This window comes from Heterodontus francisci, chromosome 1 (genome assembly GCF_036365525.1).
Source record: "Heterodontus francisci isolate sHetFra1 chromosome 1, sHetFra1.hap1, whole genome shotgun sequence".
Classification (NCBI taxonomy): Eukaryota; Metazoa; Chordata; class Chondrichthyes; order Heterodontiformes; family Heterodontidae; genus Heterodontus; species Heterodontus francisci.
This window is the reverse complement of record NC_090371.1, coordinates 87402412-87429294: the sequence shown is the minus strand read 5'-3', so window position 1 is coordinate 87429294 and position 26883 is coordinate 87402412. Positions and strand designations below refer to the sequence as shown.

Genomic DNA, 26883 nt, shown 5'->3' with positions numbered 1-26883 from the left:
TCAGCCTTTTTTGTTCCTCTTGTCCTTGTGTATGGCAACATCCAGCTTTATCTTCACTAAAACTTATACTGAGGCCCACTCTCTCTCCTTGAGACTTTGTTTTGTTCCAGGTCTTTGGAAGTGACCCAAACTTACTAATTTCCTCTTCTTTCTTTGCTAAGTACTCAGACACAGATGCTACCAGGCATTGCAGTTCATCCATTGCATCAACAAAATCTTCATTCGTTTCCTCACTTTGAGATGAATACATTCTTGTTTGGATGAATCTGTCATCAACTTCATCATCATGGCTGAGTTTTATTTGGTATTCGTTCTGTAGGACATGTGGAACATGTTCCCTGTAGCTAACAGAAGTGTTGCCATTTTTATGCCATGACTGCGCAAGCAACAACGCCTCTTTCTCGTCATCAGATCCAAGCAAGCAACAAAGTTCATCAGAATCACTGCTGTCATACACACCACAAATGTAAGGTAACATCCTTTTCTCCAACATTTTTTCATCATATATTCCTTCCAGGCATTCTTCTACGTCGCTTATGTCTTCAGGGTCATTACTGAATGACTCACTCTCTCTGCACATGCTACTTTTTGCCATCGGTTGCCATTTATACTGTTTGTCTGCTGCTGCCATGTCATAGCCATAAAGCAAAGGATCACTCTGATTCCAATTCAACTTTTTAGATTTTATTTCTGACATTGTGCTAGAAAGATCACTAATAATTCCTCCTGCAGTGATATAATTATCTAAACTATTTGAATAGTTTGGCCTTTCTACATCACTATCTTCCAAACTGCTATGTCTGCATTTCTTTTTCCTTCTCCTATCTATTGTGTTATATTTTTTTGGATAACTAGTATAGGGCAGGTTTGATTCTCTATTCAGAAGTTGATTATGCCTTAATATTGTTTGGTGTGCCCTATCTGTATATTCTCTGCAATCATGGCTTTTTCTCACTGTGAGGTTCTCCTTTGGGGTTTCTTCTTGCCAGATTTTCTGTCTTTCTATCAAAAACGTGTCATTGAGCTGTTGCCCTAACTTCTCATCTTTACTTTCCCAGTCGTCTTCTCCAACACCAGAATCCACTGGTATGATCCTGACTTTTCCTTTACGTGGTAAAGAGCGCCGGCTTGTTAAAGAACAAGGCATGTATAATTGGATAACAAAAAGGTTTGGAAACAAGTAATAGGGGATAGGATAAAAAAAAAAGAGAATCATATTGAAAACAGATCAAGTCAAAGGAATACTGAGAAAAAAATAAGACAAAGCATAAAATAAACTAAATTTAAAACCTCAAAAAAAGAAATAAAGGTTATGTTTTGTTTATATTCATTAATGCAGTTGTGCTAGCTTTATTTATCACAATAATTTTTTTAATTAGTTTTATCCCAAACATTGACATGACACATATGGAAACATTAAAACATGCAAACAGTTGTGCCAATGCCTTCTTCATAGCACCACAGCACACCATCACATGGCAACATCAAGGCTGTAAAGGAGAACAGAACCCACCTATCCGACAGATCTAGAGACTGCCTACTTTCGAGGGAGTACTGACGGCTGGTTAGCTGACTAGACTCTGAAGCAGACTCTAGATCACTACGACCATTTGCAGCAGAATCTATGCTATCATATCGTCTGGTAGGGAAAATGAATGACAGAATGGGAAACAGGAGGATACATAATTATTTACTGTGCACTGCATTTCAGTCCCCACATTGGTTAATGTTCATGTCAACTACATTCCAATTAAACAAAAGCCCCACTAGTATTGCTACTGAAATGCATTTTTCAAATGCTACCTCAAGATCACATAAATCTAGGAGCATATTGCACCTCGGGTGATTTCTTCTTTCTAAACTTTACATTTCATTGCTTACCATAAACGTACTTATAAAAATTTTGCAGCCTGTTAATAAACAATATTAACATTATAAATCCATTTAAAAAGATGTAAAACATTGCAGTTACGAAAAACACCTGAAATTAATTTACTTTGAAATTGCATGGAGTGATTCCCTAGTAAGTATATAAATCCTTTCTTCACTTTCTTTTCCTTCAGATAGTTTGATTTTAACGTATTATCTCAAAAATCATCACGATTCTACAGCTGCATTACTCAGGGATAACTGAAATGTTTTGGCATCCAATCCAAAATGGAATTTCACATCAGCCTACAAGTGACAATACTTATAATGCTTATTTAACATGTGTCTCACACTAGTTAAAAACAGGAACCATATACATACACACAAACAGAATTTATATTAGTAGGTTTCTGCAACAAAACTTTGTATTTATTGGAAAAAAATGTCTAATGCTATCCCAGAATTTTGAAGTTGATTTGTACTCCTCCTTCAGGTCTTTCCTCTTTTAGTTACAGATTTTGATTTTTAAAAAATAGAATACTTTCTCTTCATCTTCATCATCTGTTGCTGGCCAGAAGTTGACAGAACATACTTACAAATGATTGAGCAATTAAAACAAAAGAAGAAAAAGTAGGAGTAAGAGGCATTTTCAAAAATGCTATTTTGGGATCAAAAAATAATTTTTTTTTAAAGTCACGGTCGAAGATTCATTTTTCCCTTTTCAGAAAATTCAAATCTTAGGTCCCCTCAAATATTCAGTGATTAAATGTAGCATCTAGAAGTTAATGAAAAAGTTCAATCTCTGGCATTCTCTGGCAGGCTAACTGATCTCATTCTGAGCAACAGATGTGACAGCACAATCGACCTGGGTGTCCCCGGAGTAAGAATGGGGAAAAATGATCCAAGGTTCCTTCTCTTTATTGTTTATCTGATGTCTTCTGCAAGAAAGTTCTTGTGTGGATATCCGAGTGAGGTTAGGAATGTAGGTTTTTTGTCAGGACCATTGCATCATAGAAACTCACAGCACAGAAGGAGGCCATAGTGATTAATGAGTTAAAGAATGGATTCATTCCATGACTACTTTCATTCGTAGTTTCTGGTCTTATCTATGATCTCTTCAAACCCTACCATTCTACCAAGTCCTGACACTGCTTGCACAGGTTTACAATGGGGCAGATTTTGGTCAAAGGACCAGAGATTGTCGATACCTGCGTCAATACGAGACAAGAAGAAGAAAAGTATTTCTCAACTCAAGTACATGAAAATTATTGTAAAATTCACTATGATAAAAGTGACAAGTTGCACTTATACATCTTCTTTAACATGGCAAAAGTCTCAAAGTGCTTCAGGGAAGCATAAAGCAAAATGGACAGCAAGTCAAAAGAGGAGCTATTACAAGAGGTGACCAAAAGCTTGGCCAAAGAGGTGATATGTATGGAGGTTCTTAAAAAGGAGAGATAAAGAAATAGAGGTTTAGGGAGGGAATTCCAGAATAAGGGGCCTAAATAGCTAAGGCCACAGCTGACAATGGTTTGATGAAGGGAAAGGCAAATGCACAAGAGGTCAAAGCCAGATAAATGTGTTGTGGAGCGGAAGGTTGTAGCACTGGAGGAGGCTACATATGCAAGGATTTAAACACAAAGATAACAGTTTTAAACTTGAAACATAAGGACTGGTCAGTAGATCAGTAAGGACTGGGATGATGGGTGAGCAAGACCTGGTGCATGATAGGAACAGAGTTAACATATCAGAGCAATGACCTCTCATCTGACGAGAGGTCATCAACCTGAAACGTTAACTCTGTTTCTCTCTCCACAGATGCTGCCTGACCTGCTGCGTATTTCCAGCATTTTCTGCTTTTATTTCAAATTTTCAGCATCTGCAGTATTTTGCTCTTGTACTGTTGCACGATAGGATAGGGGCAGTGGAACTTTGGATGACCAATTAGGCGAGCATTAGAATAAATGAGTATGAGGATGACATAACAAGTTGTATTTTTATAGTGCCAGTAATGTAGTAAAACTTCCCAAGGCACTTCACAGGAACATTGTAAAATAAAACTTAACACCATGCCACATAGGGAGATATTAGGACAGATGACCAAAAGTTTGGTCAAAGAGGTGGGTTTTAAGGAATGTTTTAAAGGAGGAAAGACAGGAAGAAAGGCAGAGAAGTTTAGAGTGGGAATTCCAGAGCTTAAGGCCTTGGCAGCTGAAAGCACAGCCACCAATAGTGAAGTAATTAAAATTGGGGATGCTCAAAAGGCCAGAACTGGAGGAGCACAGATATCTCAGAGGGTTGTAGGGCTGGAGAAAATTACAGAGATAGGGAGGGGGCAAGGTCATGAATGGATTTGAAAACAAAGATGAGAATTTTAAAATCAAGGTGCTGTTTAAGCAGGAGCCAATGTAGCTCAGCAGGGGTGATAGGTGGATGGGACTTGGTACGGGTTAGGACACGGGCAGCAGAGTTTTGGATGACCTCAAGTTTACAGAGCATAGAATGTGGGAGGCTGGCCAAGAGTTCATTGGAATAGTCAAGTCTATAGGTAGCAAAGGCATGGATGTGGTTTTCAGCAGCAGATATGCTCAAGTGGGGGGAGAGGTAGACATTGCTACCGAGATGGAAATGGGGTGGACGCTCAGCTTGAGGTTAAATCGGGCATTGAATTTGCAAATAGTCTGGTTCAATCTGAGACAGTGGTGTGGGTGAAGTTAGTTGCATAAGAAAGGAGATTGTGCTGAGAGCTGAAGACAATGGCTTTATTCTTCCCAATGTTTAGCTTGAGGAAACTGTGGCTCTCCCAACACTGGGTGGCAGACAAGCAATCTGAAAGCACTGATTGAGGGAAGGGGATGAAAGCAATAGTGGAAAGATAGAACTGGGTGTCCTCAACATCATGTGCAAGATGACCCCTTGTCTGCAGAGGATGTTGCCAAGAGATAGCGTGTAGATATAGAAGAGGAGGTAGTGAAGGATAGATTCCCAAAGTGATATTATAAACCAAACGTATTTTGAACAAAACAATAAAGGCACTGTCTACAAGAGTGAAACTAAACAAGGGGTAGTCTACTATGCTGGACCATGGAGGAGAAGCTTTGGAGAAGGATGGCATGGTCAACCATGTCATAGGCTATAAAAGGATCAAGGAGAAAAAATAGTGTTCGTGACTTTGGTCAGGGCTATTTTGCTGTTGCAGAATGGATGGAAACTTGTTTGCAAGGATTCAATCAGGGAGTTGTGGGAGAGATGGGCACGGATCTGGTAAAAAGGTTGGTTAGAGATGGGGCAGTAGGACATAGTAGTCGAGGATGATTGGGGGCGGGAGAGAAAGGTGAAGACAGCAATTTTGGATGGGTGTCAGAAGAGAAGAAACAGTTTACAATTTCTGCTAGCATGTGGGTCAATGAAGGAAATTGGTTGGTCAGCAGTTTAGTTTGAATGGGGTTAAGGAAACAAGAGGTGAATTTTATGGATGAGATGAACTTGATAGGGTAATAGGAAAGAAACTAGGAAGAGACAGGGTTTCAGGACTGTGGTAAGAAGAACCTGGGGAGGTTTGACTTGGTGGGCAAGAGGAAAAGAACCAGAGACCACTGAAAAGGATGACCCTGGTCTTGGTGACAGAGTAATCTATGAGCTTCTCACACTTGGTTAATGAGATGGAGGTCAGGAACGTAAGGAGAAGGTTGGTTGTGCAGAAAAAAAGTTGGGGGTTATCTTTGCTCTCCAGGGTAATCCTAGAACAGTGGATGGTTTTCTCAGGAGAGTGAAGGCCGCTAGAACTCAATGTGGTCCATCCAGAACTGGCAATGTACGACTAAACCAGGCATGCATCCCTTGGACTTGATGGAGTGCCCAGGATGAAAGTCAGTGAAGACCTTGCTGAAGACAAGGAAATCAGAGGTGGAAGTGAGAGAATAGTTGAGTGAATTAACAGTTGCAAAGGTAGTGTGGCAAATGGTGGGGAGTGGGGAGGTCTGTAGCTAAATGATAAGGAATTGGTCATTTGAAAGTTCAATGGTATGGGACTTGAGGAAATCAGTGCAGTTTAAGTACAATGAAAAGTTAATTTAATAAAAGGATTTTCTATACAAGCATAACAGGTCTGATTGCTGGCCGCATAGTGTACTCATTTCAAAACTCAACATAAATGTCACAGACAGAAATGCTACCTTTCCAAAAATAGACTACATACCTCATTCCTTTTTTCTCCCGGTAATCTAATTCATAGCTTTGGATTGAATCAGCATAGGAGTCCCGTGAACCTCCTTGGAGCTGCAGACGTGATTGAACTGGGAACTGATGAACAGACGCATTGGGCTGGGAAGTGGTATGGTAGGGAGGTGGAATGCTGTTACTGGTCTCACTACGATAATCACTGTCTCTATCATCAACAGCACTATCTGGATCTTCAAATGCTGAAACGAGAAAGAAAGGAAAATATTCACACCTATTGCCTATGATATCCTCTGCTAGATTAGGGTGCAATACTTCAGGTTTTGCTTTGAAAAATTATTTTTGTCTACTCCACAAGGCAAGTAGAATCAAACAGGCAACATGAAAAATATCCTTAGACCAAAGTACTATCTTCAGCCTAGTGGATTTAAAAAAAAAGTTAAACTGAACAAAAAAAAATTCTCTCTTTTAAAGTTAATATTCTGTACTCTGCACATCAGGAGAAAGAGGTGAAGCATTTCAATTTTTGTTTACACTAAGGTGTTTAATTATATAGAAAGCAGGCCTATCAGTCTAAATTTCCAACTACCGCTCTTTCTGGCAGTATGATGTGCAGATATCAAAGCAAAACTGTATCTTTGAGAGGGTTCATGCATGCTCTGTTCGATAAATATTCATGCATACAGTGGTCATTTTTTTGTTTTCATTCTTATAATGCAATACAAATAAAAGGAAAACAAATATATTATGATTGCACATCACAGGCATGACAAAAAGAAAGAAAGCAAGCTATGCAGACAAAGACTACATGAGGAAAAAATAACACTAACGTAATCATACAATGAGGGATGTATGTATCCCCTATATGCATGAATACTCCAGGTCTCTCCGGTTAGAACATGCTAATGTAGGAGCCAAGGTACTTGTGAGTAATAAATCATTACATACTTTGTTGCTCTCCCCATCCGAAATAACTCCAATTGCCTGGTGGATGCAAATGTTGGCAAAGAAGGGGAAAAAGAAGACTTCAGCAAAACAAGGGGAATAACTGATGTGTCTTTGTTCTAGATAGAAATCTCAATATTTTTACTCCTTGCTTTTAATAGTGATGCAAAACAGTATAACAATAAGAAAATAAAGCTTTTGCTGGCTCACTACAGCCTGGAAATTATGAGCGACATTATCCATGTTTGAATCCCTCCAATCAGGTTTCTACTCCTGCCACAGTACCGAAACATCTCTTATCAAAGTCACAAATGACATCCTACGTGACTGTGACAAAGGTAAACTTTCGCTCCTTGTCCTTCTCGACCAGTCTACAGCCTTTGACACAGTTGACCACACCATCCTCCTCCAATGCTGTCCAGCTGGTTGAGACTGCTCTCAGCTGGTTCAATTCTTATTTAATCATAGCCACAGAATCACTTGCAATGGCTTCACTTCTTGCTCCTGCACCATTACCTCTGGTGTCCTCAAGGATCTATCCCTGACCCGCTCCTATTTTTCATCTACAAGCTGCTGCTCGGTGACATCATTGGAAAGCACAGTGTTAGTTTTCACATGTATGCTGACTACACCCAGCTCTACCTCACCACCACTTCTCTCAACGACTCCACTATTGCTAAATTATCAGACTGCTTATCCGACATCCAGTACCGGTGAGGAGAAATTTCCACCCAATTAATTACTGGGAAGACTGAAGCCATTGTTTACAGTCACTGCTCCAAACTCCGTTCCCTAGTTACCGACTCCATTCCTCCCCTGGCAACATCCAATTAAGTTAGTCTGTTCACAAACTTGCTGTCACATTTGACACCAAGATAAGCTTCCGACCTCATATCCGTGCCATCACTAAGACTGCCTATATCTGTAATATTGCCTGAGCTCACCCCTGTCTCAGCTCATCTGCTGCTGAAACCCTCATTCATGCCTTCCTTACCTCTAGATGTGACTATTCCAATGCAATCCTGGCTGGATTCCCCGCACATTCTATTCTCTGTAAACCTGAGGTCATCCAAAACTCTGCTGCCCGTGTCTGAACTCGTATCAAGTCCTGTTCCCGTATCACCCCTGTGCTCATTGACCTACATTGACTCCTGTTCAAGCAACGTCTTGATTTTAAAATTCTCATCCTTATTTTCAATTCCTTCCATGGCCTCGTCCCTCCCAACTCTGTAATTTCCTTCAGCCCCACAACCCTCTAAGATATCTGTGCTCCTCTAATTCTGGCCACTTGTGCATCCCTGATTTTAATTGCTCCACCATTGGTGGCCGTGTCTTCAGTTTCCTCAGGCCCAAGCTCTGGAATACCCTTCCTACAACTCTCTGCCTCTCCACCTCACTTTCCTTCTTTCAGACATTCCTTAAAACTTCTTTGACCAAGCTTTTGGTCATCTGACCTAATAACTCCTTTTGTGGTTCATTGTCATACTCTGTTTTATAATTCTCCTGCGAAACGCCTTTACGTTATGTTAAACGTGTGATATAAGTTGTAGTTGTCATCATCCAAGCACTTAATGCATTTGTATCAAACGTCCTTCTCCACTATGTTAACAGAGATGCTACCAGTTTACTTTAAGTGGGTTATTAACTCTGTTAAAATGATGGAGAAAACCATTTATAAGGTAACAATCATTCACAGTAATTTCTAGGCTTATGTTCTTGTATGCATGTGCATTGATTATATATATAAAAAAAACTACATTGCTCTGCATTAAACTTCTTTCCAGAGCAAAATTGTTATGCATAGACCTAAAATAATACATTATCCTAATCTTATTTTTAAATTTCACTCAGAACCATTGTTCAATATATGATTTATAAGAGTCAGGTGACAATGAATTGCTGCATCAAAGTTTTGCTCTGTGTGGTGGTAGAATATGCATTTCTGCCTTAAGTGTCACAAAATTTCAAGTTCCTCATGCTTCCTCATAGAGTGCAAGACATTCCCACAGGACAGAAGTAAAAAAACAAATGAAAGATTCACTCTGCGCCATCCTTACACGGCCTATTGTGGTTGGTTCTGAAGTATCAGGAGCAGAACCCTAGCAACAGGTTGTACATGGTATTTATTGCACAGTGGCTTAAAGAAAGGGGAAATAACAAGATAAAATCTCTCATTTTTAGAGATGAAGCTTTGCTCTAAATGAATCTGTGAACATCTTGAAGTGCCAGCTATAATCAGATATTTCGTTCAACTGAGAAAAGTAGGTGGAGGGCCAATGGCACTGAGTTTGGGCTTTAAAACCCTGTAGCTGATAGGTAGCAACAGGAAGCTGAGGTCTGAGGTATTTCATAGTTTTAAAGATTGGCAAAAGATTATTGGAGAAGATGATGTTGCAAAAAGTATTTTTTATTTAAACACAATGAGGATGCAGGGAGGAGGAAAATTCAATGGAATTATTGGGCTAGATTTTATTTGGGTGACAGGGGTCCCGCCAACAGGCTGGAAGGTGGGTGGGGGAGGGAGTAGTGGCCCCACCTCAGCTCTTTATCTGACCCCTGGCCGAATTCAACGACTGCCAGGCAATTAACTGCCGTCCCCTTTAAGGAACAAGATCCCATCCCAAGAGCTGCCAGCAAATCAGAGGGACAGCAGCTCAGCAGTACTAGCAGCACCACCAGGAGCAGTGGCCACCGATGGTAGTGCAGGCAGCCCGGGACCAGGAGCAGCCACGGAGCCCCAGATTGTAGGTAAGTGAGGCAGGCTCACCAGGGCCTGTCAGGCCCTGTACCTACACAGCCACAGACTGCAGTGGTTCAAGAAGATAGCTCGCCACCAACTGCTCAAGGACAATTTGGTATTGGTAATAAATAGTGGCCATAGCCTGTGAACGAATTTTAAAAAAGTTTAGCAGAGAAAGAGGCCATTTGACCCATTGAGTCTGCACTGGCACTTTCACAGAACAATCCAATTAGTCCAACTATCCTGCCCTTTCCCGTTATCTCTGCAATTTTGTCTCCTTCAAGTATTTATAAGGACATAAGAATGTAACAAATAAAAGCAGGAGTAGGCCATTCGGCCCCTCAAGCCTGCTCTGCCACTCAATAAGACCATGGTTAATCTGATTGTGGCCGTAACTCCACTTTCCTGCCTGCCCTATAACCCTCGACTCCCTTGTAGATCAAAAATCTGTCTAACTCAGCATTGAATATATTCAATAACCCAGCCTCCATTTCTCTCTGGGGAAAAGAATTCCAAAGATTAATGACCCTCTGAGAGAGGAAATTCCTCCTCATTGCTATGTTAAATAGGAAACCCCATAATTTGAAACTGTGCCCCCCTCTAAAATGAGAACAGAAAGTGCTGGAAATACTCAGCAGTTCTGGCAGCACAGTCATCAAATGGCAGACAGTTATCACAGTCCTTCCTTCTTGTTCTTCTTCCCCACTCCCACTTGCTCAAAGACTGTTACATTTCTAACTTTTGCCAGTTCTGATGAAGGGTCACAGACCTGAAACATTAACTCTGTTTCTCTCTACACAGATGCTGCCAGACCTGCTGAGTATTTCCAGCACTTTCTGTTCTCACCCCCTAGTTCTAGATTCCCCCACAAGGGGAAACATCCTCTCTGCATCTACCCTGTCAAGCCCACTCAGAATCTAATATGTTTCAATAAGATAACCTCTTAATCATCTAAACTCCAATGAGTATAGGTCCAACCTGCTCAACCTTTCCTCAGGAGACAAACCCCTCATCCCAGGAATCAGCCTAGTGAACCTTCTCTCAACTGCTTCAAATGCACATATGTCCCTCCTTAAATAAGGTGACCAAAGTGTACACAGTACTCTAGGTGTAGCCACACCAATACCCTGTACAGTTGTAGCAAGACTTCCCTACTTCTATATTCCATCCCCTTGCAATAAATGCAAACATTCCATTTGCCTTCCTAATTACTTGCTGTATCTGCATGCTAACTTTGTGATTCATGTACAAGGACACCCAGATCCCTCTGTACCGCAGCATTCTGCAGTCTCTCTCTACGTAAATAATATTCTGCATTTCTATTCTTCCTGCCAAAATGGACAGCCTTACATTCTCCCACATTATATTCCATCTGCCAATTTTTGATCACTCATTTAACCTATCTATAACCCTTTGCAGCCTCTTTGTATCCTCCTCACAACTTGCTTTCCGACGTATCTTCGCATCATCAGCAAATTTAGCTACAATAGTCGGTCCCTTCATCCAAGTCAATAATATAGATTGTAAATAGTTGAGGCCTCAGCACTGATCCCTGTGGCACTCCACTTGTTACAGTTTGCCATCCTGAAAATTACCTATTTAGCCTGACTCTCTATTTCCTGTTAGTTAGCCAGTCCTCTATCCATGCTAATATATAACCCCCAACACCACGAGTTCTTATCTTGTGTACAGTCATAGAGTTATACAGCAGGCGGCACAGTGGCACAGTGGTTAGCACCGCAGCCTCACAGCTCCAGTGACCCATGTTCATATCTGGGTGCTGCCTGTGTGGAGTTTGCAAGTTCCCCCTGTGTCTGCGTGGGTTTTCGCCGGGTGCTCCGGTTTCCTCCCACAGCCAAAGACTTGCAGGTTGATAGGTAAATTGGCCATTATAAATTGCCCCTAGTATAGGTAGGTGGTAGGGGAATATAGGGACAGGTGGGGATGTGGGATTAGTGTAGAATTAGTATAAATGGGTGGTTGATGGTCGGCACAGACTCGGTGGGCCAAAGGGCCTGTTTCAGTGCTGTATCTCTAAATAAATAAAAATAAACAGGCCCAATGCATCTGCACCAACCATCAAGCACCCATCCAATCTAATCCCATTTTCCCGCACTTGGCCCATAGCCTTGTATGTTATGGCATTTCAAGTGCTCATCTAAATACTTCTTAAATGTTGTGATGGTTCCTGCCTCTACCACCCCTTCAGACAATGCGTTCCAGATTCCAACCACTCTCTGGGTGAAATTTTTTTTCCTCAAATCCCCTCTAAACCTCCTGCTCATTACCTTAAATCTATGCCCCCTGGTTATTGACCCCTCTGCTAAGGGAAAAAAGTTTCTTTCTTTCTATCCTATCAATGCCCCTCATAATTTTGTATACCTCAATCAGGTCCCCCCTCAGCCTTCTCTGCTCCAAGGAAAACAACCCTAGCCTATCCAGTCTCTCTTCATAGCTGAAATGCTCCAGCCCAGGCAACATTCTGGTGAATCTCCTCTGCGCCCTCTCCAGTGCCATCACATCCTTCCTATAATATGGTGACCAGAACTGTACACAGTACTACAGCTGTGGCCTAACCAGCGTTTTATGCAGCTCCAACATAACCTCCCTGCTCTTATATTCTATGCCTCGGCTAATAAAGGCAAGTATCCCATATGCCTTCGTAACCACCTTGTCTACCTGTGCTGCTGCCTTCAGTGATCTATGGACAAGTACACCAAGGTCCTTCTGACCCTCTGTACTTCCTAGGGTCATACCATCCATTGTATGTTCCCTTGCCTGGTTAGTCCTCCCAAAATGCATCACCTCACACTTCTCAGGATTAAATTCCATTTGCCACTGCACCACCCATCTTACCAGCCCATCTATATCGTCCTGTAATCTAAGGCTTTTCTCCTCACTCTTTACGACACCACCAATTTTTGTGTCATCTGCGAATTTACTGATCATACCTCCTGTATTCACGTCTAAATCATGAATGTACATTACAAACACCAATCCCTGCAGTACACCATTGGCCACAGGCCTCCATTTGCAAAAACAACCCTCAACCATCACCCTATCCTTTATGTGGCACCTTACTGAAAGTCTTTTGGAAATCCAAATACACTACATGTCCTGGTTCCCCCTTATCCACCCTGCTTGATACATCCTCAAAGAACTCTAATAAATTTGTCAAACACAATTTCCCTTTCACAAAACTATGTTGACTCCGCCTGATTGTATTGTGATTTTCTAGATGTCCTGCTACTTACCTCTTTAATAATGGATTCTAGCATTTTCCCCACTGACAGACATTAAGTTAACTGGCCTATAGTTTCCTGCTTTCTGTCTCCCTCCTTTCTTGAACACAGGTATTACATTGGTGGTTTTCCAATCTGCTGGGACCTTTCCAGAACCTAGGGAATTTTGGAAGATTACAACTAATGCATCCGCTATCTGTGCAGCCACTTCCTTTTAAGACCCTCGGATGAAGGCCATCAGACTTTAGTCCCATTAGTATTCCCATTACTTTTTTTGTAGTGATGGTGATTGTTTTAAGTTCCTCCCTCCCTTTTGCCTCCTGATTTTCTACTATTCTTGGGATGCTTTTTGTATCTTTTACTGTGAAAACAGATACAAAATACTTCTTCAAAGCCTCTGCCATTTCCTAATTTCCCATTATTAATTCTCCAGTCTCACTCTCTAAGGGACTAATGCTCACTTTAACAACTCTTTTCCTTTTTATATATTTGTAGAAGCTTTTACTGTCTGTTTTTATATTTCTTGGTAGTTTTCTCTCATACACCAATTTCTCCCTCTTTATTATTTGCTTAGTCATCCTTTGCTTGTTTCTAAAATTTCCAAATCTTCTGGCCTACCACTAATCTTTGCAACAATTTGGGTCTTTTCTTTCAATTTTATACCATCCTCAACTTCCCTTAGTTAGGCACGGATGGTGCATCCTTCTGGTAGAGTCTTTCTTCCTCAACGGAATATATCTTTGTTGAGAGTTATGAAATATCTCCTTCAATGTTTGCCACGGCTTCTCTACCGTCTTACCTTTTAACCTATTTTCCCAGTCCACCAGTCAACTCTGTCTTCATACCCTTGTAATTGCCTTTACTTAAAGTTTAAGACACTAGTTTCGGACCCACATTTCTTATCCTCAACCTGAATGTGAAATTTTATCATGTTACGATCACTCTTGCCTAGAGAATCCTTTACTATGAGGTCTTTAATTAGAGTAATTTACAGGCACTGAAGAAGGCCCTTTGGCCCATCCAGTTCATGCCAACTCTCCACAGAGCTATTCAGTCAGTTCCACTCCCCCAGTCGATCCCTGTAGCCCTGCAAGTCTGTTTCCTTCAAGTGGTCATCCAATTTCCTTTTGAAGGCATTGATTGTCTCCACTCCACCACCCTTGTGGGCAGCGAGTTCCAGCTGTGTAAAACAGTTCTTCCTCATATCCCCCTGCATCTCTTGTCCAAAACCTTAAATTTGTGTCCCCTAGTCCTTGTACCATTAGTTAATGGGAACAGTTTTTCCATGTTTAACTTATCCAAGGCTGTCATAATCTTGTACACTTCTATTAAATCTCCCCTCAATCTCCTTTGCTCCAAGTAGAACAACCCCAGTTTTTGCCAACCTTGCAGCTTTGCAATGAAAATCCACCATCCCTGGAATAATTCTAGTAAATCTCCTCTGCACCTTTGAAGGGCCCTCACATCCGTCCTGAAATGTGGTGACCAGACTGAATGCAATACTCCATTTCGGGCCTAACCAGAGCTTTATAAAGGTTCAGCATAACTTCCCTGCTTTTGTACTTAATGCCTGCATTTATGAAGCCGAAGATCCCATATGCTTTACTCACCAATCTCTCAATATGTCCTGCCACCTTCAAAGATCAATGCACATGCAACCCCAGGTCCCTCTGTTCCTCCACACTTTTTAGAACTGTGCCATTAAGTATATATTGCCTCTCCCTACTCATCCTGTCTCATTACAAATTACCAGGTCCAAAATAGCCTGGTTTCTGGTAGGTTCTAGAATGTATTGTTCTAAGAAACTGCCCCGAATACACTCCATGAATTCATCCTCCAGGCTATCTTTGCCAATTTGATTTGTCCAATTGATGCAAAGATTAAAATCACCCACAATTATTGCCGTTCCTTTCTCGCAAGCCCCCATTATTTCCTGACGTATACTCTGTCCAATTTTTAGCTACTGTTTGGGGGCTAATAAGCCTCCCACCAGTGATTTCTTTCCTTTGCTATTTCTTATCTCCACCCAAACTGATTCGACATCTTGATCTTCTAAACTAAGATCCTTTCTCACTATTGTACTGATCTCATCCTTTATTAACAGAGCTACCCCACCTCCTTTTCCTTTCTTCCTATCGCTCCCAAATGTCAAATACCTTTGAATATTCAGGTTCCAGCCTTGGACACCATGCAACCATGTCTCTGTAATGGCTATCATCATATCCATTTATTTCTATTTGTACGAACATACAAACTAGGAGTAGGAGTAGACTATTCGACCCCTTGAGCCTGCTCTGCCATTCTATAAGATCATGGCTGATCTGTTGTGGACCCAAATCCACTTTCCTGCCTACCCCCGATTTGAGCTATAAATTCATCCATCTTGTTATGAATGCTGTGTGCATTCATATAAAGAGCCTTTAATTCTGTCTTCTTGCCCTTTTTGCCTACTCTGACCATATTTGCTAGTGCATTCTTATGTTTGTACACGCTATCCCTTCCTGTCACACTGTGGTTCTCATTATCTGTATCATAACCCTGCACTGAAACGGAGACGGCCTGAGACAGACCCATCAAGGACAATGACCTGGGCAATCTGACTGAACCACCTATCCTGTTCCTATTAGCAAGGCATCAAGGCTATTACCTGAATATTCAACTGGTAGAGATGAACCACTCAAACCTAATCATTTGAACAATGGGACCCTAGCTGTGAGAAGGAAATTCCTTAGACATGGACTGATTAAGTTGCAAGAGGGAATACACACTAGTAAGCACCATGCTTGAATCACTGGGTGGTGGTCATGTGACAGGCCCACCCTTCGTGTGCTTAAGCTAGTGCTTTCTCTGCAGTAGAAAGACAAGCAGCTGGACACTGAAGAGAGAAGACCCAAGTGGAGTCCCTCCTTCCTTTCTCTCTCTCCAGTCCACTATGCAGGCTTCGAACAATGTCTGCTTACCGTGACCACCCAGGCATACCCCTGCTGCAGACTCGTTGAAGGAAATCAGCCGCATTGGTGTCTCCAGGAAAACTACCAAATCAGCTGTCCACATATTCAAATCAGAAACCTCAGAACCACCAAAGGAAAGTCACATGACCATCGGATTCAGCCTGAACCCAGCAGAGTAACCAACCTCCACAGACTTCAGCCTGAAGCCAGCTGAGTCAGCAACCTCCACAAACTGTATACCCCTTTTATTTCTCTGGACTCTAATTTGACCAAACTATCCTTCCCCATTCAGTAACCTATTTGTGTGTGCGTGAACTTTGAGTTTGTATGTGTGAAAGTTGGAGCGCATTTTATTATTTTACTTAGATTGGTTTAAGTACAGTAAAGCTAACCTCTTTCTCTATTAAACTCAAGAAAACCTGTCCGATTGGTTCTATTTATGATCACAGCGCACAGTGGCGCAGTGGTTAGCACCGCAGCCTCACAGCTCCAGGGACCCGGGTTCGATTCCGGGTACTGCCTGTGTGGAGTTTGCAAGTTCTCCCTGTGTCTGCGTGGGTTTTCTCCGGGTGCTCTGGTTTCCTCCCACAAGCCAAAAGACTTGCAGGTTGATAGGTAAATTGGCCATTATAAATTGTCACTAGTATAGGTAGGTGGTAGGGAAATATAGGGACAGGTGGGGATGTTTGGTAGGAATATGGGATTAGTGTAGGATTAGTATAAATGGGTGGTTGATGTTCGGCACAGACTCGGTGGGCCGAAGGGCCTGTTTCAGTGCTGTATCTCTAATCTAAAAAAAAAAAATCTAATCTAAACATTCACTGAATTGGCAAGTATATCCACTTAAGAAAAAAGAAATAAACCTGTTGTGGTCAAATCAGGAGAGGGAAAAGAGGGGAGCCCTTCGACCCCTCGTCAACTGATTCTAACAATAGACAGCTCCGAACTAAGGGGAGGCAAACAAAGTGAAAAAAACGTATGGCCAACTTGAAAACAACCTTGGGGAAATTCCTTTCTGTTTTCTACAGACATTCAACCAAGCTTGTGAGGCCTTGGTTACCAATGAAGGATCAGGATATACACCCACCCCTACGTTTAACAAATTTGCTAACTTGAACAGCTTAACTTGCTCTCATTAGTACAATAAGCAAATATTAAACACAGATTCAAAGAATTTTTCTTCATAGATGGGACAGAAGACCAGTACTGCTCTCCAAATGATTTTCCAGTGAACTAAAATCCATCACAGGACTCCTTGAAATTAGAAAAGGGAGTCCAAATGATCTCCTACTTTCAGAACTGTACATGTAATTATTCAGAAAAGTAAATGAACATGAGAATGATGTAGCCTTATAAAAAAGGGTAGGATGGGAATGTTTACAGCAGAGGTTGTACTTCCTTTTTAAAATGGAGGTTTAATTTTTCTCAGAAACAGTGCAATAAAGCGTGACAAGTGTTTGGTACAAGACCGGTAACTCATGTACAGCTTATGGGAAAATTGCAATGCCACTGCACTACCTTTCAACCTTGTTTATTTAAGAGTAAACATGCCTTTTCCCTTCAGCCATACTGTATCTGCAGCTTGCTTGCTTTCAAACTTCTGTCTATATAATTTGCACGATATGAAATACATAAGTACAACCGAATTAAAATGTGACTTCCAGTCTTTCAATTAAGGTGGAACAACTGAAATCTGGAATAGCAGCACAAAAAGGGCAAGGGTCAATACTGCAATTCACCATTCCACCTACAGGACCTTCGTGTCCAGTAGCTCGCATCACCCCACCTCTGAGAAGATGGTTAATCAGTATCCCCAATTCTGTCAGAAGCTATGCCTAAGCAAAGTTCACTTATACTTTACATAACAGATACATGCTGTTTGTAATTAATTGAATTTAAATCTCAATTTCACAAATTGAAATAGTCAGAAGGATAATTATTATGCTAATTGTTCTCACCTCTTTTTCATATACAAAATTATGAGAATGGGGCATTTTGTCCATGCTGCTTTTTTGTTCTACCTGTTTTTTTACAATTTTTTTTTAGTGTTCAAAATGAGATTTCTTAGAGAAATAACCCAGTCTGACAGCACATCTTCATTATTCCAGTGTATACATTCCTAGAGACAAACCAACTGGGATGTTACGAGATGGATCTTATATCTTATTATTGGTTAACTTAAACTATTTGCACTGAAATAACCAAAGGTACTCTGTGATAGCTACTGCCTTGTTCCTTTTTTTAAAATTTGTTCTTTGGATGACACCTCATTTTTAGGTATGCCTGTGCTTTAAACCAGGATTGGTCCTCCAGCTTGATGGTAATGGTAGAGTGGGGGATATGCCGGGCCATGAGGTTACAGATTGTAGTTGAATACAATTCTGCTGCTGCTGATGGCCCACAGTACCTCATGGACGCCCAGTTTTGAGGTGCTAGATCTGTTTGAAATCTATCCCATTTAGCACGGTGGTAGTGCCACACAAAACGATGGAGGGAATCCTCAACATGACGGGACTTTGTCTCCGCAAGGGCTGTGCGGTGGTTGCTCCTACCAATACTGTCATGGACAGATGCATCTGCGACAGGTAGATTGGTGAGAACGAGGTCAAGTGGATTTTTCCCTCTTGTTGGTTCCCTCATCACCTGCTGCAGACCTGTGTAGCAGCTATGTCCTTTAGGACTCGGCCAGCTCAGTCAGTAGTGGTGCTACCAAGCCACTCTTGGTGATGGACATTGAAGTCCCTCACCCAAAGTACATTCTGTGCCCTTGCTACCCTCATTGCTTCCTCCAAAATGGTGTTCCATGGAGAAGCACTGATTCATCAGCTGAGTGGGGGCGGTAGGTGGTAATCAGCAGGAGGTTTCCTTGCCCATGTTTGACCTGATGTCATGAGACTTCATGGGGTCCAAAGTCATATTGAGGACTCCCAGGAGTTGCCTGACTCCCCACTGTATACCACTGTGCTGCCACCCCTACTGTATACCACTGTGCTGCCACCTCTGGTGGGTCTGTCCTCCCAGGGATGGTGATGGTGGTGTCTGGGACATTGTCTGTAAGGTATTATTCCATGAGTAAGACTATGTCAGGCTGTTGTTTGATTAGTATGTGGGATAGCGCTCCCAATTTTGGCACAAGCCCATAAATATTAGTAAGGAGGACTTGACAGAGTTGACCGGGCTGGGTTTGCCTTCGTCATTTCCAGTGTCTGAGTCGATGCCGGGTGGTCCATCCAGTTTCATTCCTTTTCTTAGACTTTGCAGCGGTTTGATCCAACTGAGTGGCTTGCTAGGCCATTTCAGAGGGCAGTTTAAGAGTCAACCACATTGCTGTGAGTCTGGAGTCACATGGAGGCTAGACCAGGTAAGGACGGCAGATTTCCTTCCCTAAAGGACATTAATGAACCAGATGGGTTTTTACAACAATCGACAATGGTTTCTCTTGAAAACAAACAGAATTTACAGTCAGGTGACAAATCGACTTCGTCTGGCACTTATTCGATGAACACAATAGCATTCCAGGGGTAATTCCTGGAACTCCAGACAAACTGTGTCTCCAATTGTATACATGATTTGCACTTTTATTTGATCTTAAAGATGCAATTTTGATTTCACATGGATTTGCATATCAAAGACTGTCAATTAAATTAAGTTTAAATCTTAATATTCTGAGACCAACACAAACGAATGTAGCTAAAAGAGAAGTATTCCAGTTAATGGCTAATCTTTACCTTATGTTACAAGGAACTGGAAGACATTCAGAATACAATTATACTACTACTTCTGAATTGACAAAAAATGTTTCAACTGTGTAGCTTCGCATAAATGGAGTAGGTTTCGACATTAAACCCCAAGTGAGTTTTAGGTAGGCAATCAGCAGGATGAGTGCAAAATGGGGCGGAAAGTGAAAACTGGCCAGCGAGCGGTCAAACTAGTACAGGCGAACGGAGCCTGCTGAATAGCACTGTGAAGGCTCACTGACAAGCAGGTGAATCATAGAAAGTTTAAGGCACTGAAAGAGGCCACTTGGCCCATCATGTCTGTGCCAGCTGAAAACTGATCCACCTATTCTTATCCTACCTTCCAGCATTTGGTCCGTAGCCTTGCAGATTACAGCACTTGTGTTGCATATCCAGACTCCTTTTGAATGAGTTGAGGGTCTCTGCCTCAACTACCCTTTCAGGCAGTGAGTTCCAGACCCACCCCCCCACCCCCCACCCCACCATCTGGGTGAAAAGGTTTTTCCTCATCTCCCCTATAAATTTTCTACCAATCACTTTAAATCTATGCCCCCAAGTCACTGACTAAAACCTTAGCAGAGAGGTCAAACACAACAGTGACTCTTTCCTGGCGGCTTTTAACATTTTTGTGTCTGGGGCTGCTATTATGGACCCTGGGTCATTGTTGTGAATCAAGCTGTTTGCAACCAATGGCGTGGCTTTATGGATTAGAAACTGGACTGAAATAATGACATTCGAGATGTTGTACAAATTTTAAGATGTTCTTTGCACTTTTTAAATTTGCACTATGGGTAAGTAGAGGTTTTTGATCACCATTCTCCTTCACCTCCACTCTATCCAGGCCCCTCAAAATTGTGTACATTTCAATCAGATCTCCCCTCAGCCTTCTCTGGTCCAAAGAGAACAACCCCATCCTAGCCAATCATTCCTTATAGCTAGAATTTTTCCAGTCCTGGCAACATCCTCGTAAATCTCCTCTGTACTCTCTCCAGTGCAATTACATCCTTTCTGTAATGAGGTGAGCGGAACAGCACACAGTACTCAAGTTGTGGCCTAACTAATGAGCTATACAGTTCCAGCATAACCTCCCTGCTCTTATATTCTATACCTCGGCTAATGAAGGAAAGGATTCCTTCATAACCACCTTATCGACTTGTCCTGCTACCTTCAGGGATCTGTGGACATTCACTCCAAGGTCCCTCACTTCCTCTACACTTCTCAGTTTTTTCCCATTAATCATGTATACCGTTGCCTTGTTTGACCTCCCCAAATGCATCAACTCACACTTCTCTGGGGGGTTGAATTCCATTTGCCACTTTTCTGCCCATCTGACCAAACCATCAATATCTTCCTGCAGCCTACAGCTCCCCTCCTCGCTATCTACCACATGGCCAATCTCTGTGTCATCTGCAAACTTCTTGATCATGCCCCCTACATTTATGACCAATTCGTTAATATATACCACAAAAAGCAGGGGACTCAGTACTGAGCCTTGCGGAACACCACTGGAAACAGCCCTCCAGTCGCTAAAGCAGCTGTCAACAATTACCCTTTGTTATCTGCCACTGAGCCAATTTTGTATCTACCTTGCAGCATTTCCCTGGATCCCATGGGATTTTTTTTTAACCTGTCTGCCATGTGGGACCTTGTCAAAAGCCTTGCTAAAATCCATATAGACCACATCAACTGCACTATCCTCATCAATCTTCCTTGTTACTTCAAAAAATTCGATCAAGTTGGCCAAAGAAGATCTTTCCTTAACAAATCCATGCTGACTATCTTTGACTAACCTGTGCCTTTCCAAATGACAGTTTATCCTGTCTCTCAGAATAGATTACAATAATTTGCCCTATCCCCCTGCCAAACTAGTTTAAACCCTCTCCAACAGCACTAGCAAAACATCCTGCAAGGAACTCAGTCACAGCTCTGTTCAGGTGTAACTCGTCCGGACTGTACAGGTCCCATCTCCCCCAGAGCCGGTCCCAATGACCCAGAAATCTAAAGCTCTGCCTCCTGCACCATCTTTCCAGCAACGCATTCATCTGTTTTATCCTTCTATTTTTATACTTACTTGCGCGTGGCACTGGGAGTAATCTGGAGATGACTACTTTTGAGGTCCTGCTTGCTAATCTTTTACCTCGCTCCCTAAATTTTGACTGCAGGACCACATCCTTCTTTCTACCTATGTCGTTGGTTCCAATATAGACTATGACTGCTGGCTGTTCACCCTTCCCCTTTAGGATGCTCTGCAGCCACTCAGTGACACCCTTGACCCTGGCAATAGGGAGGCAACACACCATCCTGGATTCATGTCTGCGGCCACAGAAACGCCTGTCTGTTCCCCTGACTACTGAATCACCTATCACTATGATTCTTCCAATCTTCCCTGTCACCCCGTGTGCAGCTGAGCCACCCTTGGTGCCATAAACTTGGCTCTGGCTGCACTCCCCAGGTGAAGCATCACTTTCCTCAGTATTCAGAACTGAATAACTGTTGGAGAGTGAGATGTACTCAGGGGTCTCCTGCACTACCTGCCTGATTCTTTTTTACAGCCTGGTGGTTACCCATTCCCTCTCTCCCTGCATACTCTTAAACTGTAGGGTGACCACATCTATAAATGTGCTATCCACTTGGCTCTCATCCTCATGAATGCACAACAGTGTCGCCAGATGCCGCTCAAGTTCCAAAACCCAGAGCTCAAGCTGCTGCAATTGACAACACTTCCTGCACAAATGGTTGTCTAGGATATGGCAAGCCTCCTGGAGCTCCCACATAGCACAGGAGGTGCACTCTTGAGGTTGAAGCACCCCTGCCATTCCTTTATTTATTAGTTGACCCATTGCTACTGCTAAAAAAAATCTTACCAATGCTAGAACAGATTAGAATTATTAATAAAACCTTACTAATACTGATAAATCCTACTAATAATCAATGCAGTTCACTAGTTAAAATAAACCTAACTCAAAATAAAAGATAATACTCACCAGCTACTCACTTGTTCATTATTATTAATACTTAATTTTTTTACTCAATTTTAGTCTGCCAGTTGTTGAGACGCAACTGTTTACACAGGCACCCTAACAGTATGTACTAATCCAGCTATTTACAGACACTCCCTAACAGCAGTTACTCACCAACCAATCACCTTGCAGCTTTCCCGTGATATCACTGTTCACATTTTTTTCAAATTCAGGCACTCCAGGACTCACGTCCGCTGTTCTCTCGGAAGTTAGTTGCTATAGGCCATGATCCTCGGGCTGTATTTAACTGCTCCCCACTCAGTGTTCCTCCCGCAGGTCCGCTCCTGTCCCAGATGATAAATGCTGTAGGCCTCAATCCTTGGGCTGTTTTTACCTGCTGTCCACTCCATGTTCCTCCTGCAGGTCCGCTCCTCTATGCTGCTCTCCCGGAAGGTAAGTGAATCATACAGAGTTGGTTTTGGGACGGTCTTGTGGAAAGGGGAGAACAGGCCGCAACTTTATTTGCGAGACCCAGAGGAGCAATCCTGTTCCTCCTGGTCTCACAGAACAAAGTTTATACTTACCTTGAAGAGTTTCTTCTGTCTGCAGAATAGCTGCAGAACTATATTAGCCTGGTGAGAAAACTGCAGAGGTTTCCCTGCTCAGGCCCTAATTAAAATGCCATTGGGATTCTTTTGACATAATAGGACACCAATTTGCATAAATTCATGAGGCCCCTTCCTGCTTTAAGCAGGTGCTACATCTGGCTGCAAGACCCCGAAGGTTAAATTGTGAAATGGCACAAAAGGGTTGCGTGCTGAGCATGTAAGTAACCTGCTTGATTTTAACTACCCACCCACTCGGTTTTGTGCCATGTGGGTCGGATTAAATCTATTCTAAGCGTATAATTAAGCAGTCTGATTCTTAACACATTAAAGGTTTGATAGCCACACCAGTTTGAGTCTGCATCAGGCGCTGCATATATCCAACCCAGTGCAAAGCCGCATTTCAAAAGTGCCCATTTGGTCCATCGCACTTCTGAAACCCTTTATGGACTTATTTTCCAAATAGCAAGATTTATTTAACATCACAAAGTAGAAATTTGTAGTTTCTATAAGGAAATTACAGGAATAGTAGGATCAGGTAGGCAATCATCAAGGCTGAAGTAAGGATTAACATAAGGCTGCATTTGCTGACAACGCAACCACTAGGTGGCACTGCAATGGGTGGGCCAGGGAGGGGAGGGAGCGGGCGGGCGGGCAGTGAACGAGCGGGCGGGTGGGTGAGCCAGTGGTCGGGGGTGTGGCGAGCAGGCGGGAGGCGGTGAGCGAGTGGCGGGGGTCGGGAGCGGGCGGCGGGGGTCGGGAGCGGGCGGCAGGGGGAAAGAGGAGAGCGCATCCGCCACCAGCAAGGTCTTTGGCAGCGCTCTCCCCGCACCCCCCAGCCCCATTCTCTCCACGCTCCCCAGATCCCCCCTCCCCCAACCCCTGCTGTCTCTGGCCCGGATCCTCCACCATCTGCCCGCGTTACACGATGACATCTTCTGCACATGCGCCAACCAGTCCTGGCACTACGGAACGCAGCGTCTGCGCAGAGGGTAGGAACCAATTTGCGCATGTGCGCATATTGGCGCAGTCGGATGATGTCAGCTGCCGGCTGCATTGTCAATAATCACTGTGTTAACATAATTCAATGCTTTACAATCTTACAATAGCTCAGAACACAAGAAAAACAATAATGAGGTACACCTATGCACTAAACTCAGCACATAGCCATCTTGACATTTATAGTGCCTTCAACACAATAAACTGTCCCAAAGTGTTTTACATTTAATCGTAAAACATACGAATATAAGAAATAGAACAGGAGTAGCCCTTCAAGCCTATTCCCCCATTCAATAAGATTATGGCTGATCATTTAGCGGCACAGTGGCGCAGTGGTTAGCACCGCAGCCTCACAGCTCCAGCGACGCGGGTTCAATTCCGGGCACTGCCTGTGTGGAGTTTGCAAGTTCTCCCTGTGTCTGCGTGGGTTTCTTCCGGGTGCTCCAGTTTCCTCCCACAGCCAAAAGACTTTCAGGTTGATAGGTAAATTGGCCATTAGCAATTGCCCCTAGTATAGGTAGGTGGTAGGGAAAATATAGGGACAGGTGGGGATGTGGTAGGAATATGGAATTAGTGTAGGATTAGTATAAATGGGTGGTTGATGGTCGGCACAGACTCGGTGGGCCGAAGGGCCTGTTTCAGTGCTGTATCTCTAAACTAAACTAAACTCCACCTTCTTGCACCATTCCAATATCCCTTAATTCCTTTAGTACCCAAAAATCAATCAATCTCTGTCTTGAATATACTCAACGACTGAGCATCCACAGCTCTTTCAGGTAGAGAATTTTAAAGATTCACAACCCTTTGAGAAGTCAATTTCTCTCACCTCAGATCTGAACAGCTGACCGACCCCTTATTCTGAGATCGTGGCTCCTAGTTCTAGATACCCCAACCAAGGGAAACATCCACCCAGCATCTTCCCTGTCAAGCCCCTAAAAAATTTTATGTTTCAATTAGATCACCTCTAATTCTTCTAAATTCTAGGGATTAAAGGCCTAATCTACTCAATCTCTCCTTTTACGACCATCCCCTCACCCCATGAATCAGTCTAGTGAATTTGATGAAAGACAGAGTGATAGCAAAAGAATGAGAAGAGTTGGTTAAAACTTTCCCCTTGACCGTTCATTCAAAGTCAGTAAAGAAGGCAGCAAGGGGAAGAGTTCCATAAGTTGAACTGAAAGCTGTGGCACTGAATGAGGAGTGCCAGGAGGGGCAAGGATTCACAGGAGGGCAGAGGCAGAGGACCATAGTGATTGGGCTGCAACACGTGAGTGGGCTAGAACAAAGGATGGCAGGAAGTTGTGGAGATGAAAGTTTATGAATCCTTTTTCATGTCCCTTCCTTTTTCAACTTTTCCCATCTTCTTGAAGTCTTGAAAATGCTTCAGTTAAACTCAGAATTTGAATTAGCCTGTACCTCTACCACAGTCCATCAGCCGTTTAAACACTTATCCATGTCATTGTCATCACCAGATTCAATGCTCTCTTGGTCAGCCTTCCACCTTCCATCCTTCGTAACTTCAGCTGATCCTAAACTCTGTTGCCTGCGTCTTCTCCCACACCAAGTCCTGCTCACTCATTACCACTACCTTCACTGATTTACAGTGGCTCCCAGTCCCCCATTGGCTCAAGGTTCAAATTCTCATCCTCATGGTTAAATCCTATCATAGCCTTGCTCCTCCCTGTCTCTGTAACCGCCTCCAGTCCTACAAACTCTGCCCCCCAAATTCTCCCAATTCTTTGACTCTGGCCTTTTTCTCCCTTCCTCCTCTCTTTGTCACACGAGTGGCAACTGTGCCTTCAGCCTTCTGCTGAACCCTAAACCCCTTGCCTCTCCACTTCATTTACCTTCTAAGACCCTCCTTAAATCTCAGCTCACTAAGCTTTGGGTGACCCCTCCTAATATCTTTCCGTGACTCCAGGTTGTTGAAGATATTTTAAATGACATCTTTATGAAACACCTTGGGATATTTGTCTACGATAAAGACACAAAATGTATGCATGTTTTCAATACAATAACATTAGACCAGCCATAATAACGAACTCAAGACAAAAGTGGTGAAGATAGTTAATTGTATATATTAACTGTGTTAACTTGTATGCAGGTAGTGGGCATTAACTGAGCATTTACTTGAGCCCCCTATAATTACACACAGAATAAAACTGTGGCTGTTGGATTAGGAGGTATATGCTTGTAATGAGCAACTCTAAATAAATAAAAATGTGTTTAAAAATTAGTTCCAGTTGCTTTCTTCACCAACTAGTTTTCTGGAATAGAACACAGATCTGCTAAATAAATTTGAAACAAAATTTTCCAGTTCCTAGAGCCCATTCTGTTTCTACCTTACTGGCATTAATGAATGGAAAATATACTTTGCAGTCGTGAAGAGGTGCTTTCTGAGATCAATCTTGAACTAGCCTTGTATCAGTTGTATCCGTATTCCCTTATTCTGTTTAACCTGAAATTTTGGTTTAACCTGGAACAGTGCTTTGGCTTTACCTTTTCTATTTTACTGAATACCTTAGGTATATCTCATTCACCTGGTTTAATGGCCGAACAGTCAAGAATTTTTCTAACTCGGTACTCTGACATTATAGATCAGAATGATGGCCCTCATCATGATGCAGTTTAGGCATTATATAGATTTAACATATTG

The 26883-nt window shown here is 42.5% G+C and overlaps 1 protein-coding gene across 1 annotated transcript in view; it reads right to left on the bottom strand.

Moving 5' to 3' along the window:
* LOC137370623 (protein unc-13 homolog B-like) overlaps nucleotides 1–26883 on the bottom strand; it is a 783931-nt gene that overhangs the window by 302446 nt on the left and 454602 nt on the right. The window contains exon 8 of the mRNA XM_068032730.1: nucleotides 6068–6290. Coding sequence (XP_067888831.1) covers nucleotides 6068–6290 — 223 coding nt within the window. The remainder of the gene's footprint in view (nucleotides 1–6067; nucleotides 6291–26883) is intronic.